Source organism: Oculina patagonica, chromosome 9, assembly GCF_052425735.1.
Source record: "Oculina patagonica isolate OP01 chromosome 9, crgOcupat, whole genome shotgun sequence".
In the NCBI taxonomy this organism is placed as follows: domain Eukaryota; kingdom Metazoa; phylum Cnidaria; class Anthozoa; order Scleractinia; family Oculinidae; genus Oculina; species Oculina patagonica.
The window spans coordinates 23,685,898-23,706,574 of NC_135766.1; the positions used below are offsets into that span (position 1 = coordinate 23,685,898).

Sequence of the window (20,677 nt, forward strand, 5' to 3'; positions counted from 1 at the left end):
TCACTATTGAAAAGCTAAAAACGATACATGGAAAGTATTAAGCCCTGGCCTAACGGTAACGCAAGTGGAGGCAAGTAGTCGCAAATTGAACTTGTTGCCGTACGAACTTGCGTTGGGTGGCCAAACGGTCTCGCAAGTTTACAGGCAAGTGCACGCAAGTTGTCAGAAAAGTCATTTCAATGCTTCTGCGCGCGCTGCGATTCAATATTTGAAGTAAGCAGCAAAACTTGCGTTGCCTTGCGTTGGGCGGGCCAAACGGTGAAAAACTTGCGTTGTCTTGCGTGCAAATTTGATCGCGACCAAAGTGGACGCCAGTCATCGCAAGTCAACGCAACTGCAGGCCAAACGGAGACGCAAGTAAACGCAAGTTTTCAACTTGCGTCCACTTGCGTCTCCGTTTGGCCAGGCCTTAAGATATTGATTAGAACTATAAGTACGCTATTGTTTACGCAGGCTAATCAGTCATGCCGAAAATCATCAGAGGTTTTGCGAGGATGGCCAAAGTTCACCCGATGGGTACCAAAGATAGCCAAAGATCATTAGAAGACTTCCGAAGATTTCCAAAGCCGGAGTATCCGAGGATTTCCATAGATCACAAGCAGATTTCAGGAAACTCGCGAACATCACCGAAGATCACCTGAAGACTCCCGAAGGATTTCTAACATAATCAGAAGATTTGCCAATACAATCGGAAATTCTCCGAAGATATTTGGAAGACGGAAAAAACACTGCTCACTGTACACTGTCACCAGTGTATCGCCCGAGGCCGTCAATAGTCCATTTTTTTAAGGGTATTATTCACGTGATTTTTCTCGTGCAATTTAGGATAAATAAACACTTGCAAAATTTCAAAGATTACAAATTGCACTCGGCCTACGGGCTCGTGTAATTTTGTTAGCCTTTGAAAAATGTACTCGCGCTTAACAGCTGGAGAGCATTACCGTTCTTGGTGATCCCAAACTGCACTCGAAATCACTACCTTTGGATTGTATCCCGAAGATTTTTTGAAAATTCCGAATATGACCCAAGGTATCCCGAGGATTAATAAAACCTACCCGAATACTTCCGAAGATTACCGAAAGACAAAAAAAAAAACGTCCTTACTCAGTAATAATTTTTTTTACCTCAAGATTATACGTTTTTATCCATGCCCCAGTATCAAGTATATTTTTCCGTTCAGTCGTAGTATTAACCACTTTTCACAGCCATTTTTGTTTTGTGTTTAGTTTACCATGTGTTTACAGTTATGCGACCACGGAGCGCGACAGCGAATTTACCCACCCCACCCCTTGCTTGCGAGCTCATTTAAGCCCCCGCGGATTTTACTTCCAATATTTAGCCATGGTATATTGCAATTCCTGTGTTTTGATTGGTTTACAGGCCATGGTATATGAGCTCATATATACCATAGACCATAAATAGATATGGTAGGTGTAAGCGTCGGCGAGAACAGCCGGGAAGCTCAAATATTGCAATTCTTTGGGTGTTTTTAATAAAACAATTATTTCACTTCCGCTTGTTGGATATGAAAATGTTATAGCCAATTCGGCGCTATGTGCATCTGCAGTCGTTGGCTATCTACCATCTCATATCCAACGCGCGCTCATGGAATTATTGTTAAAAATCCCTACTCCTGATAGAGTGGGGGCTATACAAACAAGACACCATCTTTTAAGGTGGGGAACGGGGGTACATGAAGAGACCACCTGTCTTTTTGCAGAGCGGTGGTACAATAGTTTTGACCATTTCCCTTAAAAAATTTGCATTTCAAGATAACCCGCTCAGGTTTTCTCTCATTGAATAGAACTTCCTGTTTTGAACGGAAAGGAAAACGAAAATCTTTTGTCGAAATCAAGAGTTGAAGAAATTGGGAGTAAAATTAAAGCGTTCAAATAAGAGGAGCAAATTTAAAATTATCTAAAGAAAACGACTTTGGTTCAAGTTTATACCATGATTTCACTGTAGTGTTGAAGCACTTTGAGGATAAGTTTTAACAAACACAATAGCCTCCTAATGGCTTCAAAATTATGCACGGAAATTTTCCACGCTCAGGGATATAAATCCTGTTTCTCAAAGCTCTTAGCTTTACATACAATTCCTTACCGACTATATCCAGGAAAGAAACTATCATATTATAGGAATATAACAAAGCATTTTAACAACCCGAACAAAATCTACGCGTTACAATTTAACGCGAATTTTCAAAAAGTTATGTTTACATGCATTTGATTAACATGATTTCCGTGTGGTGTATGTTCACATGCATTAAATGAACGCAAATTTTAAGTACTTTAGCTTTATGTGTGAATTTTTTTACAGCTACCTGTGTGTTTCAGAAGACACTGACAAATGTCCAACACTAGATACACCGATAAATGGAAAAACAGAACGCGATGGACATTTGGCAATAAAACGTAGAAGAAGTGAGCGGTTCCTTTATTTATCATTGGAGATAACAAACGTTACGAGAGAGGTAGATTTCATGTAAATTTTGCTGGAAACAAGGGTGTCTTAAATAACGATGCTAAAATTAGTGTAAGTTAAATTAACAATGATGTTAATTAAGGTGCATAAAATGAACGCGAATTTTTTGAAATTCGCGTCAATATAATAAGAGGTCTAATAACATTAATTGTTCTATAACAAGGTATATGTTTCAAATAAAGAAATACGAAATGTGAAGTTTCTGTAGTAAATCCGTCTAAGTAACTAAAATTATAAGTAACAGAAATGTAATATTTCGGTGCTTATTGCAAGATCATCAACCAAAATTTAATTTTCTGAGAAAAACAAAACAAAAAGGCGAGCAAGAATTGTTTTTCGCCGCAATTTCACAATTTGTTTTTTTTTTACATCCTATTGAACTTAAGCGGTCGATATCTGAGCAATCAAGGGCCAGGAAGTTAGACCTTGTTCGACCAGCAAAAGGGCTTAATTATGCTTGTGATTCCTGATAATGTAAAATAATTTTATTGGTTATTTCGAGCGCCTAATTTCCTTCTTATTCTTTTTTGGGTGCTCAAAGAGGAGGAAGTTGTGTCCGCAAAGACGTTCAGAAGACAAAATCTTCAACAATTTCTAGCAGATGGAATAAGAAATATATTTCGTCGCAGAAAGCGTTATTTTCAACATGGTTTTTCCCCAAGTCATTGCGGGCTTCCATATTATTATCAACATAATCGGTCTTCCTGGAAATTTACTGGTAATAGTGACGATCGCCTTGGAAAGAAGATTTCATGTGATGCGGTATATTCTACTCGCCAGTCTCGCAGTGTCAGATATACTCTTTTTAATTCTTGTAAACTCGTTCCGCATCGCAAGCATTGCACAAGAAAGATGGTTGTACGGCCAAACAATGTGTTATCTCAATGCATCGTTTTTGCGATACTTTTACCTTAACACAGTTCTTCATCTGATAGCCGTGTCTTACGAGCGATACAAGGCCATCGTGAAATCTCCTATGACGTACGATGGTACGATTACCAAGAGCAGAGTGATGTTTATTGCTCTCATCTGGATAGTCCCGATTCCATTTTCCATTGGCCCGTTCCTTGGTTGGGGAAAATACGTTTACAATCCAGAAGTGTTCTACTGCGACCAAGGCTGGGCAGTGAAAGATGATATCTCTGCAATGAGTATAATTTTTTACGTCCTGTTCTCATTTGTTGCACCTTTTCTTGTAATCGTGTTCTTAAACTGGAGGGTCTTCAAGACGGCGAAGACTTTGCAACGAAACGCAGTAGCGGTCCAACTGGAAAGCCTTGCGGGCATCCCTGAAAGCCATTTGCAAGTTGTGTCAAGGAGAATGAGAGAGCGGAAGGCAGCTGTCGATGTCAGCATTATTATCGCAGCATTTTTGCTGTGTTATCTTCCCGGCTGGATCACTGGTCTTTGCCGTCAGACAATCAAAGTTCCAGCTGAGGTTATACTAGTTATGGCTTGTATCTTCATTTTCAGTTCTGTATGTAACCCGATCATCTATTCCATCCGTAAAAAAGAATTCCGAACTGGGGTTAAGAATGTGCTGAAGCGGATTGGAGATTGTAGATGTTCTAATGACATCAACGATAATGTGAGAAACACTTGTGACGCAAGACTTGCAGACCAAACCAGATCGGAAGCATTTTACTTAAGAAGATCTATAACAAGAGAAACACTTGATGCCCAGAATCACAGCAGGGGGTTGTTTGGGAGCACAGAAAACGTTGTCGGTCTAAGTTTTCGGAAAAATTGCGTTTCTCCCATTCAGGAAAACACTGAGTAACTCAGCAATATTTACTGAACTTAGAGAATAACAGTAAGGTACACGGTACATTTTTTGGCAGGCTTTTACTCAGGCCTTCCTCAACTCCGAGTCGTTACGTCACTGATTTTTAATGGGACTCGTCAGGACTCGTTAACCCTTTTACTCCTAAACGCGCATTCAGGCGCTATTTGGAGGTGCAGCCATTGATTCACTTGTGACGTCATCAATAAGCACGTCAGTGGAATTTCGTGATAAGAATCTGACAGAGCTTGGATCGACCTTTCTACAGGACTGTTCATTTTGAATATCGGTTGCATTCTGACAGAGCTAATCAAAGAAAAGCACAATCCATTTTTGGTGCAAAATCGTTGCTTAAACAGGCCAGTACACCTGTAATTGGTCAAGGTCCCCTTTTCAGTGTTTTCCAATGATAACGTCAAAACTTTTTTGGCCAAAAGAAAGGATATGAAGAGTAGAAAGTAAGGAGAATAAGAAGGCAGGAAAAAAAGGAAGCAAAAGGGGCAAAAAAAAAATTTGGAACGGTTCAGCAAAAAAAAAAAAAAAACAAGTCCAAATTTTGGCTTATGCGCATGCACCAAAGTAAAACATTGTACGTTTTTACACAGAATATTTATCAAAATGTTGCTGAAGTGTAAAAAAGTGCTTCTTTAGCAAAGTTGAGGTAAATTCAAGACCATAGTACCAAAATTTTAGTTTAGCGGCTAAAGAAAGCGTTTTTGGGGGAAAATTTGGGTGTCAAAGGGTTAAGAAAGTTTGAGCAAAATGGAACTCCGGTTTTCTCCCCTTACATTTGAGAGCTCTTACAATTTTGAAGCATGTCATTTGGCAAGAAGCGCGTCTTTTCAATATAACGGATGTATTGACTTTTATTTTTTCCTAACCATCTCAGCGGCACTGAATCCAAAATGAATCCTTGAATTTATTTGGATGGTGGCGCACAAGTGCGAGATGATTTTTTCTTTCTAAAATGCCATGCCTTGATAGTAGTATACTATTCACGCAATATCTGACACATTTACTTTTTAAGTAAATGTGTCAGATGTTGCGTGAATAGTATACTACTATCTAGGCATGGCATTTACTTTTTTGTCAACGAGACAGCCGAGCCAAGAGGCGAGGCTGTCGAGGCGGCAGAATCATAGAGCTGTGTGCGTATGAGTGTATAGGCAGAGAAATTCTTAAGTTCTGCGTAAGGGACTTTTTTTTTTACCATATTTGGGTGTAAGTAAACCCCATATTTGGGTTGTATTGTTCTTCCCAACTGGTTCCCAGTCTCTCACTCCTTGCTAGAGAGCAAATGACCAAAATGGCGTCCACGCGGCTCGCTGTTAAAATTTTCAATGTGGTCATTCATCCCTTTACCGATAAATACACCTTTAGGGAATTATAAATCGAAAGAGATTACCCTACAGAATATTCGACCGCCGAAAAAATGAACATCAAGGTCTTCAAAGCGATGAAATAATCTTTCGACTTTGGAGTCCTTTGATTTACGATCGAAGAGAGACATGAAAATCAAAAGCGGACTGTTGACTTCAAATAGAGTTTTCTTGACTTATGAGAATGCTGAAGTCGGGTAAATGCCTTCTTTTAGTGTTGATTGTGTTTATAGTAATTGTTTGACCGATGATTTATTCCAAATCAAATACCGTTTATATTTTATTTGGCACGCATTTTCGCTCCGCGTAGGAATAACATCAATACAAAGCGACGCTCACTAAAATTACTGCATGTCATACACACAAGAAAGTCAAAAGTTTTTTGCTTCTAAAGGCAAATGTAATGTTAACTTGAATAAAAATTTTGTCTCCAAATAATCCTTGACCGTTCAAGTTTTGTTTTCTGTTCAAATTTTTCAAGCTTTGCGTAACTGAACATGACACTTCGCATGCGAGACTGAAATCTGACCCGTGCATTACTGTCTCTGATTACTGAAAATTATTTTTAAAAAAGCATCTTAGCAGTTTTGATTTTGGGATTTGATTTATAAGAAGTTCTTGAAATGCAACTATCCCTTTTGTGGACGGAAACATTTTAACCATCGCGTGTTGTATTTAAAAAACAGTGATTAAACCTCATTTATTGCCTACATTTTGTGACATTTTAACGTTGAAAAGAATTTAAAGATTTGTCAAGAGTTATCAATCTGTCAAACCTGTAGCCTGCGTAGCAGACATCTGTGTACGTTTTATAGTGTGTTTAAAAGAGTGCGCGATCGCGAGAATACGCGCGCTGGAAACTACGGCGCCTGCTACGCAGGCTATCAAGCCTGTGTCATTTATGAACACCAGAGAAATAGCACTTTTTTAGCATATTACCTAAAATACAATTTACCATATTTTGGTCATTTCAAATATAGTTCTATCAAAAACCATTCAATATTTGTTCTTATGAACAAACATGAGTATTTCGCTCGTTGACACTTACCGATAGGTACAACTAGTAAGTAAATTTTAAGTAACATTTAAGTAACATTTACTTTTTAAGTAAATGTGTCAGATGTACCCCTTAAGTGTTCACACCTCGGCAAAGAAGCTGTGGATTGAATGTTAATTATGTTGATTATGCCCCCAAAAAGTTACTTTGAAGCAAAGTTGTGTGAGTATTTTCAACTTTTTCGCTTTCTGTCTAAGTACACTGGGGCCAGAGGTTCTATTTTTCGTTTCCGTAGAGCGCCGAACCTGCAAAAGTGCGACACAAACGGAGACGGGAAAATAAGAACCTCTGGCCACGGTGGCTAAAAACGTCATTTCCATACTAAATGTATTTCGAAGTTAGATAGTGTAAACGTTCACGCTTTGGCGCGAAAATAAAGGAAAGAAAAGGAAAATAAAGAGAATGCTCTTTTAAGAGCTCAATATCTCCTGTACACCCATTGCAAAACAGTTTTCTACCTCGAAGACACAAATTAATTCCCCTGGGAATTCTTTGATTCGACCACGAGGACTCATGTTCTTTGGATCTGAGTTACCTTTTCCCTTGTACTTTCCGGTATTTCTTTTAATTTAGGAACAGGTTCTCTGGAGATTGAGCTCTCGGTACGGCACTGGAAGTGCTGAAAGGACTGGAAGTGGATGTACTCGAGGACGACGCCATCTTTGATCTGAGGCCTGAGGGGCCAAGCCGCCGAGCCATAAGCGTCGTGGCCTGAGGAGAGTCTCAATCTCTCAGATATGCACAGGGTGACCTGGAGTCTGCCGGACCATATTTGACCACGGGCCTTAGACCTCAATATTTGCCAAAAACAATACAGAAATAAAATAAAAACTGAATTATTTTAAAGCTATGATGTTTTTTATAGTCTCGGTATTTTAGGTAATTTTATTTATTTTCATTATTTTGGCAGATCAAAAGTCTTTTATTGGCAAACTTACGGCCACATAAGAAAATAGGGCCCCAATGGGTCCATGTGTTTTGCTGCTAGAGCAAAGTCTTAGGGAACATGTTGATGAAAGACAAGTGAGTCGAGATTGAAATCCAACGTCTTTTATTGTCTGTCACTTGTGTGCAGGTTAATAATTACACTATATTGTAGTCACTCTGTGTTAATTCAATCCTGATAATTTTACTGATCAATGTTATGTTGAAATCAACAACGGAAAGACGGCGTTGAACGTAACGCAAAGTTCATTTTGAAAGCGAAAGTTTACAAATAATTATTATCATTCGTCAGTCATCCCTTCACGCATGAACACTCGTCGAATTTCAGTGTCTTCACAACAAGATCGGAAGATCGATAAGGACCAATTTTTGATTCTGCGAAAGTTCGTTTTCTTAAAGTTTTAGAAATTTGTGAAGTTGGAGGATTCACTGAGGACTGCGTAGCCGAAGATGCAGTGGCTCGCTGGACATCAAATTCTATTTTTCACGGCGTTTAATTAATCTTCACAAAATAAACATGTGGCGCCAGCGCGTCTGGCAGTCAAAAATTCATTTTTCAAAAAACTTTCCCTTTCCAGCTATTTTAGCGGGGCTTATACTATAGTACCTACCTGTCAGTCGTAGAAAAGCTGAAATTTAAGGATGAACTGTTTATTAAATGAAGACCGTATTATTTTTTAATAACTAGTAAACAAACTGGTCGCCACGCATTTAAACACGAACTGACGAATGTTGCATCTGATGCAGTGAATCTGGTGAATGAGAACTTCCTTTAATATTTCTTTGTTTTCGACGGTGTGCACCACTGAATAAGTTTCTTTCCCATTGTGATGTTACTAGTATTAATTCGTTTCTAGCTGTCTTTTATATAGCTCGAATACAGCTACAATTAGCGGTGCAGCCTACCAGCATGGTATATTCCTTTCCAGCTGTCTTTGCGTGACAAGTTACACGTTCATACATTTTATTTTAAAATATGAAGTTCAGAGTTAATACAGTACTAGTATGCTGTAGACAGTGTAGACAAGGTGAGGGTAAGTTTATTTTCAAAGCGAAAGTTTACAAACTGTGCACTAACCGGTCCTTTGGAGAAAATATTTATGACCTTCGGCGAGGTTCCAAGTCTTCGCTCTTTTCGTAAATGATGAAAACTGCAGAATAATTTTCTCATAAAACTGGAGTGGTCGCGCCACAGTTTGTTTTCTTTCCCAATGCGATATACTTTTAAATCGGTTTTCTGTTTTCCAACGTGTCCAACGTGGTTTGCGTTCGAATACTTTGGCCCGTAACTTCGAATGCGATCAGCGCTACGGTTCATTGGTTTCGATTTTGTTTGTTCATGGATTTGATTGACATCGGTAGTTCAGATTTCTCCTCTGTTACGGCACTTACACCTTACGGCACAAACTTCAGCTCTCAATGTGTTTTGCTTGCAGCCCTTGCGGCTGCAGCAAAACACAAAAAAAGGATGATTTTCGAGCATTGTAAATGACACTTTCATACAAATTGAGATAATAAACTTGAAATAAGTCGGGCCGACGTTTTTCAATTTTACCCGAACGCAATCCGTTTTAATCGTCTCGAATTTCGCCCATCCATGCCCCTTTTTGGCTTTTCTGTGTTTCTTTTGAGTTCTTCTACAGTTTTAAGCCGTTATTGAAATATTTCAGTTAATTCTATGACCAGTTGGTCAGTGCCGAAATTACCTAAAATTGCGTGACATAGCCCCTTTAAAATAATGCTCGTTTTGCTAAATTATGCTAGCACAATCTACCAAAGCCTGCCTCTTTAATCTTCGGAGAAACGAGAAAACGAGAAATAGAGGGCTCTCCTAACCAGAAGGTTGTTTTAAGGGAGGTCCTAAGCAACAACAACAACAACAACAAAAAACAGATGCTTCAAATATAAAACCGAAGAACTAAAAATTAATAACTAATATCTCTTTGGTTAAAGCATCACAAGATTTGAAGCACTACTGGTCGTTTTTTTTTTTGCCTCGCTAGTTAAATGAGAAAAGTGTGTCAATTTAACCAAGGCTTATTTCGCTCAAAAATAACCAGAACGTAATCGCTAAGTAAAAATCCATATATGCGAATAAAATTGAAGAAGATTCGCGGCGATATATAACGTCTGTATAGCATGAGACCTCTATTAATGAAACTAACGAACGATGGGTGTTGAAATGACAACAATAGGGTTGCAACCTTAAAAAATGGCGTTTTGTACATCCCCACTAAATATCTAACTGCATGCAAAATTTGAATTAAGGGGGGTTCAAAAGGTTCATTTCCCACTTTGCTTCATTCATTTAAAATGATATATGTAAAGCTATGTAATATGTAATATTTTGGTGCTTATTGCAAGACCATCATAAAAATATAAATTCTCTGAAAAAAAGGCGAGCAAGAATTGTTTTTCGCCGCAATTTCACAATTTGTTTTACTTCTACATCCTATTGAACTTGAGCGGTCGATATCTGAGCAATCAAGGGCCAGGAAGTTAGACCTTGTTCGACCAGCAAAACGGCTTAATTATGATTGTGATTCCTGATAATGTAAAATAATTTTATTGGTTATTTCGAGCGCCTAATTACCTTCTTATTCTTTTTGGGTGCTCAAAGCGGAGGAAGTTGTGTCCGCAAAAGACATTCAGAAGACATAACCTTCATTAATTTCCAGCAGATGAAAAAAAGAAATCGAGTAAAATATTACGTCGCAGAAAGCTATATTTTCAACATGGTTTTCCCCCAAGTCATTGCGGGCTTCCATACTGTTATTAACATAATCGGTCTTCCTGGAAATTTACTGGTAATAGTAACGATCGCCTTGGAAAGAAGATTTCATGTGATGCGGTATATTCTACTCGCCAGCCTCGCAGTGTCAGATATACTCTTTTTAATTCTTGTAAACTCGTTCCGCATCGCAAGCACAGCACAAGAAAGATGGTTGTACGGCCAAACAATGTGTGATGTCAATGCACTGTTTATGCGATATTTCTACCTTAACACAGTTCTTCATCTGATAGCCGTGTCTTATGAGCGATACAAGGCCATCGTCAAATCTCCTATGACGTACGATGGTACGATTACCAAGAGCAGAGTGATGTTTATTGCTCTCATCTGGATAGTCCCGATTCCATTTTCCATTGGCCCGTTCCTTGGTTGGGGAAAATACGTTTACAATCCAGAAGTGTTCTACTGCGACCAAGGCTGGGCCGTGAAAGGTGATATCTCTGCAATGGGTGTAATTTTTTACGTCCTGTTCTCATTTGTTGCGCCATTCTGTGTAATCGTGTTCTTAAACTGGAGGGTCTTCAAGACGGCAAGGACTCTGCAACGAAACGTAGTAGCGGTCCAACTGGAAAGCCTTGCAGACATTCCTGAAAGCCAGTTGCATGTGATATCAAGGAGAATGAGAGAGCGGAAAGCGGCTGTCGATGTCAGCATTATTATAGCGGCTTTTTTGCTGTGCTATCTTCCCGCCTGGATCACTGGTATTTGCCGCCAGTTCGTCAAGAGCATCAAAGTTCCAGCTGAGGTAATACTGGCTACAGCTTGTATCTTCATTTTCAGTTCTGTATGTAACCCGATCATCTATTCCATCCGTAAAAAAGAATTCCGAACTGGGGTTAAGAATGTGTTGAAGCGGATGGGAGCTTGTAGATGTTCTAATGACATCAACGATAACGTGAGAAACACTCGTGATGCAAGACTTGCAGACCAAACCAGATCGGAAGCATTTGTCTTAAGAAGATCTATAACAAGAGAAACACTTGATGCCCAGAATCACAACAGGGGATTGTTTGGGAGCACAGAAAACGTTGTTGGTCTAAGTTTTAGGAGAATTTGCGTTTCTCCCATTCAAGAGATCACTGAGTAACTCAGCATTTAATGAACTGAGAAAATAACGGTAAGGTACACTGTACATTTTTAGCAGGCTTGTACCCAGGCCTTCCTCAACTCCAAGTCGTTACGTCACTGATTTTTAATGGCACTCGTTAAGAAAGTTGGGGCAAAAATTGAACTCCGTTTTTCTCCCCTAACATTTGAGAGCTCTTACAATTTTGCAGCATGTCATTTGGCAAGAAGCGGGACTTTTCAATTTAACGGATATATTGTCTTGTTTGTGACTTTTATTTTTCCCAAACATCTCAGAGGCACGGAATCCAAAATGAATCCTTGAATTTGATTGGATGGTCGCGTGCCATGTTTAGATAGCAGTATACGATTTGCGCAATATCTGACACGTGTACTTTTTAGATTAAATGTTGATTATGCCCGAAAAAAGTTACTTTGAAGCAAAGTTGTTTGAGTATTTTCAACATCTTTCGCCCTCTGTCTAATTACACTGGGGCCAGAGATTCTATTTTTCGTTTACGTAGAGTGCCGAACTAGCAAAGCGTGACACAAACGGAGACAAGAAAATAAGAACCTCTGCATGGTCACGGTGGTTAAGAACCGCATTTCCATACTTAATGTATTTCGAAGTTAGATAGTGTAGACGTTCACGCTTTAATAGCGCGCGTGGAATGACTTGCATTTTAAAACTTGTCACTGTGTTTACTCGCTCATCATTTTTTTTTTTAACAATCACGAGTTTTTAAAGTTCCGTAATAGTTACTGTCATTATTTTATTCCTTTCGAAAGTTAAATATCCAGTAATATTTCTAAATCTTCCTCCGAAACTTTGGCGAAACAATAAAACGTCACGATTTTGTAGACGACGTCACTCTTTGTACAATGGCTAATAGTGTACAATCAAAAGGAAGGGAAAGTGATAAATGATCATCGCAGTGAATTTCCAATTTAAGCAATTGGAATAAAGAAGCCTGAAAAAAATTCAGGGCTTCAACGGCCCTGAATAATCAGCCAATCAGCCAATTAGATTGCAGGGTTTGCATTAGAACATTAGCAGAATTCTACTAATTAACAATTAGACGGCAAGCTCGAGGTTTCTATCGGGTGTTAGCATAACCACACTGACCAACTATTGGTAATCGCGCGATCTGATTGGCTACACAGGTGCCTACTATCGATCCGTAGAAAGCTCTCGGAGCGCGCGCGTAGTCTTCGCTGAATTTTATCAATCAAAACCTTCAATAAATCAATTCTAGCGATATTCTGAGTTTAATAGATCGGTCAGTGGGTTATGCTAACACAATTAGACGGCTCGCTCTCGGTTTCTACCGGCTTTTCATAGTTGGCTCGGGGCTTCGCCCCTCGCCAACTATCAGCCGGTAGAAACCTCGAGCTTGCCGTCTAATTGTTAAATAGTTGGCGAGGGGCGAAGCCCCTCGAAAATCAAAGTCGATAGAAACCGAGAGCGAGCCGTCTAATTGCGTAAGCATAACCCACTGACCGATTTATTAAACTCAGAATATCGCTAGAATTGATTTATTGAAAGTTTTGATTGATAAAATTGAGCGAAAACTAAGCGCGCGATCCGAAAGCCGTCTACCGATCAATAGACGGCACCTGTGTAGCCAATCAGATTGCGCGATTACCAATAGACGTTCAGTGTGGTCATGTTAATTATGATTAGTTTTTGGTTTTGTGAAGAGTAATTTCAGTTTTTTAATAACACAAAAAATATAGCTGGGTCCAATATGGTGAATCTACTCAAGGTGTAATATAAGATGTCGGTCAAATCGTTTTTAAAGACGGCGCTTGCTGAAGTTAAGTTTCGCTGGATCCTGTGAAGAAATGAACGCTATTAAGGTATGGAAACTGAACACATAACACAACAATAGGAAAGGCTTTTTTTCTATATTGAGAATTTGTTTCAGTAAGTTTACTAAAACAGTCCGCGTCACTTGGCACACAGAAGCTAATAGACGTCATTGTTTTTGTAATTAACGATCTATTATCATCCGGTAAGATGATTTGTTTCGATCAACAGATGAATGCAATTCATATTTCATTCAGGTTCACGTTTGCTTTGTGAATATCTTTAGATTAAGGTTTGTTGCCTCATTGTACGCAAAAATCCACCAAGAATGGCGGAGAGCCAGATGGATGCAAGGATATTGTCTTCATTTTTTTATCTCTAAAATCTCAAAATTAACATTGAAAGAAATGTATATAACTTGGTAAAAATGATTTATATTTTGAGCTTGCGATGTAAGTAAGTCAAGTAATGTGTTGCTTTTCCTTTTAGAAGAATGCTCCAAGCCGATACCAGATGTGTTTTACATTGTTGATTGCCTTGGTAATCTGGATAATTTATTTAGGTATTATTATTAGATATATGTTGTGCTTAAATTATATATTAGGAGTCTGAATTTAACCTCAGTGCCAATATGTACATGCCTGGAAAAGTAAAAAAAAATACAGTGGACTCCCGATTTCTTAAACCTGCCGATAATTCGAACCAAAAGTCATTTTTAATTTCTTGGATTTGCTTCATTTAGTGGAATATTGCGTTTCTAACCTCAACTTCTCAAACTCCCCGACTCATCGAATCAAAATTTTCGTCAGTTTTCTTTAAGGGTCGAGAAAGGTATGGGCAAAATCTCACGTGTAGCCATTTTGTTAATTCGTCTTAAGGTCATTGCCCTGTATTGCATTGCGCATCCATACTGCGCAGAATTTTACGCGTATTTAGTGCGCGCGCGCGCGAACATCAACAAAATGGCGGCTTTTTTCTATGTGGCTTAGTCTGCGAGAGAAGTAAATTGTCACTTTCTCCTAAACGAGTCTGGTGACCTATCAATTTTTTCTCATATTTTTGGAGTAGCGATCAAATTCTTTCTGTAAAATGAAAACAGATCAATTCATGTGTTTGAAAAATAAATTATCGCTAAAAAAGTGTACTTTGCCAGTACTCGCAGAGGAATTATAAAGGAATTATATGGAATATACATGGTCTTCCTGCTCCTAAACGAATTTGGTGACCCCCCTTTTTTATTTCAAAATTTAAGTTTCCTCAAAGTAATAAACCAGTAGGCGAAGTTTGGTTAAAAAATTGTGTTCAGTTCTATTTCAGGGCAATGACCTTAAGCGATTCAGTGGAATTCAGCGGAACTTCAAAATGTGTTTTCGATGTGTGGTGTTGTTAGAAAAGATTTCTTTTGATAAGATATTTGAAGCAGTAACAAAAAAGTTTGCAATAAGGTGGAAATAATTCTGGTACAACAATTTCTTATCAGAGTCTGAGAAAATGATATTCAAAGTTCACAAGCTATGGTCAAAAGCTCACATCTTTTAAACGATTCAGTGGAATTCAGCGGAACTTCAAAATGTGTTTTCGATGTGTGGTGTTGTTAGAAAAGATTTCTTTCGATAAGATATTTGAAGCAGTAACACAAAAGCTTGCAATCAGGTGTAAATAGTTTTGGTATATAATTTTGTCCAGTAACTACTCGAAGCCCTGGCGGATTTCCTCTTAAAACTTTATCAAGGAGCGTCATGGTGGATTGGCATTCTGCGGGCACTGTATAAAACATCTTAAATTTAAATTTTTAGCGAGTCAAGGACGCGCTCCGATCGGCTCATTTTAACAAAATGGCGCAACGTTCGCTGCGTTGCACGTTGCATGGAAAATTGTCTCGTGTAACATGATCTTATTTAAAGATCAGTTGCTTGTTTTGTTTCATTGGGTGAGCTTTCCAGAGAAATTTATGATTTATACTGTTTCTTTATATTCACCTAATGGCTGCATAACGTTTTGCTTGCGTTTTATTTTTTAAGGCTTCACTTTAACAAGAAATGTTGGTGTCAAAAAATCTCCTGGTTACCATTTTATAAACACAAACCTTCCAAAAAGAAGCCGTCAACTTAACAAAGAAGCTTCCAAGCCTTGTTTAAAGAACGCCTTCAAAGACATCTTGCTCGTTATTGTCTACAATTTTCCATTCTATGACAGTATACCTCATCTGGTTGCTCTGTATAAACCTGCCTTCCCTAATCTGTTATTCTGCGGTCCGCCTGACAATACCTCGCGCCCAGGGATAGTCACGGTCGACATCATTCGCGGTTACCTGGGATACGAGTGCCTTGCCAGAGCAATACGGGAACATCCGGGATATAAGGGATATTTCTACAGCAATGATGACGTCATACTGAAATATTGGAACTTCCCGGATTTCGACCAGGAAAAGATTTGGGAATCGTCCAGTTTGATTTCCTCTCAGTCTGTTACAGGGCCTGTGAGCTCAGAATGGCCTTGGTGGAAGACCTATTACGGCTTGAATAATTGCCGACGAGCTTGTGAGGACGTGGCGAAAATGACCTTAGCGGAGAACAAACCTAACGGAGCTCATCTTTTAAATACTCTTTTAAAGAACAGTGATGGAACACTGCAATGCTTTGCCATTCGCTCGGACGTTTTTTACATTCCTCAAACGCACGCCACAGCGTTTTCAATTCTTTCAAAAACGTTTTATAAACAAAAGGTTTTCCTGGAAATTGCTGTACCGACTATAAATCGTTTTCTGGAACGAAAAGAGGACATAGGTCGCCTCCCTGGCCGCTATATCCGATATTATAAAGGTGGAGCTCGGGCTTCTGATAGCAGGGTTTTCTGGCATCTTTTCTTCACGAACGATGAGTATTTGTTTATTCATCCTTTTAAACTCCACGGGAGAGAACTCGATAATAAGTTCAACTTTGTCATGTTTAAGTTCTTTCTGATAGAGAGAGTCAAAGCATTGACAAACTGCAATCCTGATATTGCACCGAAATGATTCGATTTAGCGCTCTCCTTCCATAAAGCAGTCGCCTAACAAGCGCCCTTGTTCTTATTAGGGCCCCCTACACCACCAATACGCGCCCCTGTGATGTAAGTGCCCTAACGCCCGGGCCAAACGAGGATGAGAGTTGATGAGAGTCAACTCTCATGAGAGTTTTCGTCAACCATCACCGACTATCACCGACTCGGGCTAAACGAGAACGAGAGTTCGTCACACTCTCATAGATTCTCATGAAAAACTTGAGCACGTTCAAAGTCAATGAGAGCGCACGAGAGTCGATGAGAGTGCATGAGAGTTCCATGCCAAACAAGAGGGAGAGTTTGAACTCTCACCAACTCTCATCCTCGTTTGGCTCGGGCTTTATTCCATCTAGCTCCCCTTATTAGGTTGTACTTCAATTACAGCCCCACCACAGTACATTGAGGTAATCAGTGGCTCGCCTTCCTTATGAACTGCTCAAATCATTCCCATTTATGCCAGAGCACATCTCCGAAACGAAAGCTCTCTCTTTTGTTTTAAAAAATCATATGATGATTTGTGATTAGGGCGCTGGACATGTAATCGAGATGTCCCGGAAAAGAAATTGTCTGCTATATTTTAAGCACTTTAGTAAAATTATGCCATGTTGATGTAATGTTAAGTATTTTCTGATAGTCAAAGTCAGTAGTTAAATTACTAATAGCCACTTCTTTCACAATTTAACATTTTTTATCGAAGTGACAAAAATAAGCTTAAATTTTCTTTTACCGAAATGGTTCACGCGCTGTAAGTTACCATATTTTACTTTTCTTTATTTTCACTATATAGCTAACGTAATAATCAATCAATCGTTAGAGGTATAACTGAGTAACTGTGATTTGATTTATTCCGAGAAGAAGAATAAACTGCGTTAGAAGTATAATTTTGTGTCATGTTGTGTGACAGTTTTCCATCGTCTCACGAAAATTTCAGTAGCCCCCCCCCCCCCCCCCTCCAAGAAAGTGACAAAAGGTTCTACCAATCACGTGGGCATTGATTGGTAAATTTCGGTGCGCTTTGTAGATCTCTCTTTTTTCAATTCGTTGGTCACCGCCGTAAACATGCGTAAAATAATAAAATAAATGATGGTTGACGGCAGAAAAGGCGAACCATCTTTGTGTCAGAACGTAGCCATGGTGAAAAAGATGGGAAAAAATTGTTTGCAGGAAGGTGTTGTTCGAAAAAAATGTTTGCAGAGGCTCATATTTTTTTAAAAAAAGTTTGCACAGGAAAAAATTTTATATCCCCCTCCTTCCAAGAAAATAATGGTCCTTCCCTTATTTAAAGTGCTAACATGCAACATTGTGCGACACGCCGTGTTTCGAATTTTGCATCGAGAAGGTTTTTGCATGGGTCACGTTCAATTTGTGGATACCGCATTAACTCGAATTTTTTGGGACAAAAAAAGTTAATAAGCGCCGCCCCCGAATAAGCGCCGCAGTCCTGATGCGGCGCTTATTCGAGAAATTCCGTTTAACTTAAAAACAGCACTAAAAAGCAACTCTTAAACAAACTTGGACATTTCTTTCTATCAAAAGCGTTGTTTTTCAGTTCGTTCATTAGTTTTTCTATCCAACATTCTTACAATACGTAGTTCTGTAAATGCTATGAAGGCCGCGAATTTTTCCAAGACAGCTAGTGCCACCTCCCTCTTCAGGAAGAGATGAATACTGACAATCAGAAGACGTTATTTTCAATTACTTTAAGAGATTAGCTTTTTGTGGCGTCCAAATTTTAAATAAGTGCTGCTCTCAAATAAGCGCCGACCTCGGATAAACACCGCACTTGAGGTCCGAAAAAATTAATAAGGGCCGGGCGCTTTTTCGTGTAATTACGGTATGCAAAGGCTTTGGTTTCTAAAATGTTGATTCCTAAGAATTATATAAACTAAGCTTTTCTCCACAACTTCAGACCGCTTTGCGTTCATCTGCTGCGGTTTCAAGACGCACGCCATGATCACGTGCATGCCCAAAGTACAAGCGGTTGTTCCCTAAGGGAGTTAGTATAAAGCGTTACCAAAGGGAGGCGCGTCACGTGATACGTCCTCGTCCTACAGAAAACACGTGTTTCAGTTGGAGGGTAAAACAATCTATATATTAACAAAATTTAGTCTAGTCTCGGATGGTCTCAATCGTTTACCACGGGGTTTTTAAAACTTTTTTAAGTACCGTTACGTGTAACTTTGGTCAAAACCAAAGACAAGTCAATTTGTTTTTAACCATTGCATGGTTTTTAAATAGCGACGTATAGAGGATCAATTTTCGGCGCTCATTTCGACATTTAGAACAGATTACTTCACGTTTTTCACAAATGCTTAATGATGAAGCTTCTTTGAAACGCCTACCTTGTTAATTTCTCGTGAGAAAACATATGTCATTTGATATCTTTTCCCAAACACAAAATGTCGAGGAGCTGAAAACTTGATCCCTCTGTGAATAGTTTAACGTCAGATATTCTTGTGACTGAAATAACTGAAGATGCCTGCTACGTGTGTTTTGATTGGCTTACAGCTGTTACCTATTATAACGATACACCACGTGAAAATTGCACCCACGACGCCAATTGCCAATACGTGTTCAGTGTTCTTGTAAAGTACCACTTGACGTCTTGCTTGGCATAGAAAATTTCAAGCCAATGAAAACTTAACTGTTCCCTAATTAGTTTGACTTGTTATCAGTATAGCATATCCAATGAAATTTATAGTAACATCTGTGCGTTTGTTTGATATACTTCACGAAGATTATGCCTTGAAAAGTAATCATGTGTTTTTGATTTCGTAAATCAGGGGTAAAGTAAATTATTATACTAAAATTATTTCGATTTTAGTTCTGACCTATTTAGGTTGAACTTGACGCGAAGCATATAGCTCAGGAATTAAAATTCCTGAAAATGTGAACATAAATGTGAAAATAAATGTGAATTGAAATTCACATTTGTTCGTAAAAATACAGTTCACTCCTTACAAAAGGCTCATTTCACATGCATGTACGAAAAACGTATCTTTTGTATGAAATAACAACTGACTTGTTTTTCTTAAAATAATTTCCATTTGATCTCTGGAATTTTTCATGGTTATTTGAAAACTAAAGTCCTTTGAGTATCTTTTGTAATTCCTCACAAACAGAAATTTTAAGTGTTTCCATATCGGGTTCTTCATTGTTTTCCAATTTACATAACCTAAGATGTTTTGGCCACAGCGCAAAAAGAAGGAAATAACTCAGTATTCAAAAGGCAAAAAACCCGAGACTTTTCGGCAGCAGTAACTGCCCTGAAAGCGAGCGATTGTGATTTCCATTTAAGAATGGTTTTCCCGCAGATCATTGCAGGGTTTCGTGGTCTTATGGACGTTATCGGTCTTCCCGTGAATTTATTGATAATAATGACGATCGCCTTGGAAAGAAGATTTCATGTCATGCGATATATTCTACTCGCCAGTCTGAGGTCATTGGCCTTTACGACAACTAGTTGCAAATAGCGTTCCTCGTTTAGCCAAGCAGTAATGAAGGCATCAAACTCTCTAGAGAATTAGATCTTTTTCTTTCTTCTTATTACGTAATACCATCAGCTTGCCTGATCACATTGCTTCATAAGCTGCCTACTTGTAAAAATTAGTATTACATGATAATGATTCTGAAATAAAACCGAAATGTTGTATATTTCCATCTCGTCACATCATGTTAAAAAACAAAACTTGGTTTAATTCACAATGATAACGTTACCTGGTCTCGTTTTCTTTATGTTTTACTCAAAACTACAACCCAGGACAAACAGAGTTGGGAAGGTTGTAAAAACATTCCGGATTAGAGAGAGTTTCGAATTCAATTTAGCAATCCCTATTCCTGTACTGCTGTAAGATCCCCCCGCCCCCCCCATATCAATGTTGGTCCTCATTTCACAACCTTGTGAGTGTAAGGTCGCTTTTCGCTTAACATTGAATAGGGGAGGGGAGGCACAAAGGGCAAACTTCCCAGGATTTTTGTCTGGGGTTGTAGTACTGTGAGACGGCTATGGATTTAGGCTAGAGCAGATCATTTCAAAGCATCAATATATGTCCCCTAGTTTCCCCACTTTTAAAACTCAAAGCTTTTCACTTCTAATTTCTCCAGTTCAGTTGCCGGTGCTGCATCAAGAGAGCATTTCAAGATTTTCTTCATATTCTCGTAGCCAGGCAACTGGGCAATGAATTGACATTGTTAATAGGAGAAAGATGATTTTAATTTTTGAAACCATCTGCCAGTGAGAGACTACTCCATAGATTTTTTCTTATTTAAATGGAACTGTTTAAAATAGAATAGAGCCCGTAAATGTGAAATCCGCCAAAGC

The 20,677-nt window shown here is 38.8% G+C and overlaps 3 protein-coding genes across 4 annotated transcripts; all 3 read left to right on the forward strand.

Annotated features, from left to right (window-relative positions):
- The first annotated feature begins 2,986 nt into the window (after positions 1-2,986).
- On the forward strand, positions 2,987-4,264 carry LOC144666650 (octopamine receptor beta-1R-like). Its single transcript, XM_078528042.1, has one exon. The coding sequence runs from the start codon at positions 3,131-3,133 to the stop codon at positions 4,262-4,264; it is 1,134 nt and encodes a 377-aa protein (XP_078384168.1). The 5' UTR covers positions 2,987-3,130.
- A 6,030-nt stretch (positions 4,265-10,294) lies between these two features.
- LOC144666651 (octopamine receptor beta-1R-like) lies at positions 10,295-11,526 on the forward strand. The gene has a single exon (XM_078528043.1). It carries the CDS (start codon positions 10,330-10,332, stop codon positions 11,524-11,526), a length of 1,197 nt encoding a protein of 398 aa, XP_078384169.1. The 5' UTR covers positions 10,295-10,329.
- Positions 11,527-13,269: 1,743 nt separating this feature from the next.
- Positions 13,270-16,429, forward strand: LOC144666832 (uncharacterized). Of its 2 annotated transcripts, none has more exons than XM_078528236.1 (3): positions 13,270-13,364; positions 13,807-13,876; positions 15,336-16,429. In XM_078528236.1, exons 1-3 carry the CDS (start codon positions 13,350-13,352, stop codon positions 16,328-16,330), a joined length of 1,080 nt encoding a protein of 359 aa, XP_078384362.1. In that variant the 5' UTR covers positions 13,270-13,349; the 3' UTR covers positions 16,331-16,429. The 2 variants fall into 2 exon arrangements, with proteins under 2 accessions (XP_078384362.1, XP_078384361.1); XM_078528235.1 differs by having other exon boundaries at positions 13,278-13,364; positions 13,804-13,876.
- The last annotated feature ends 4,248 nt before the right edge of the window (positions 16,430-20,677 follow it).

Coding starts and splice junctions, on each gene's coding strand:
- LOC144666832 (XM_078528235.1), top strand. Junction 13,877..15,335: donor AATCTGGATAATTTATTTAG/GTATTATTATTA, acceptor TTATTTTTTAAG/GCTTCACTTTAACAAGAAAT.
- LOC144666650 (XM_078528042.1), top strand. CDS start 3,131: ATGGTTTTTCCCCAAGTCATTGCGGGCTTCCATATTATTATCAACATA.
- LOC144666651 (XM_078528043.1), top strand. CDS start 10,330: ATGAAAAAAAGAAATCGAGTAAAATATTACGTCGCAGAAAGCTATATT.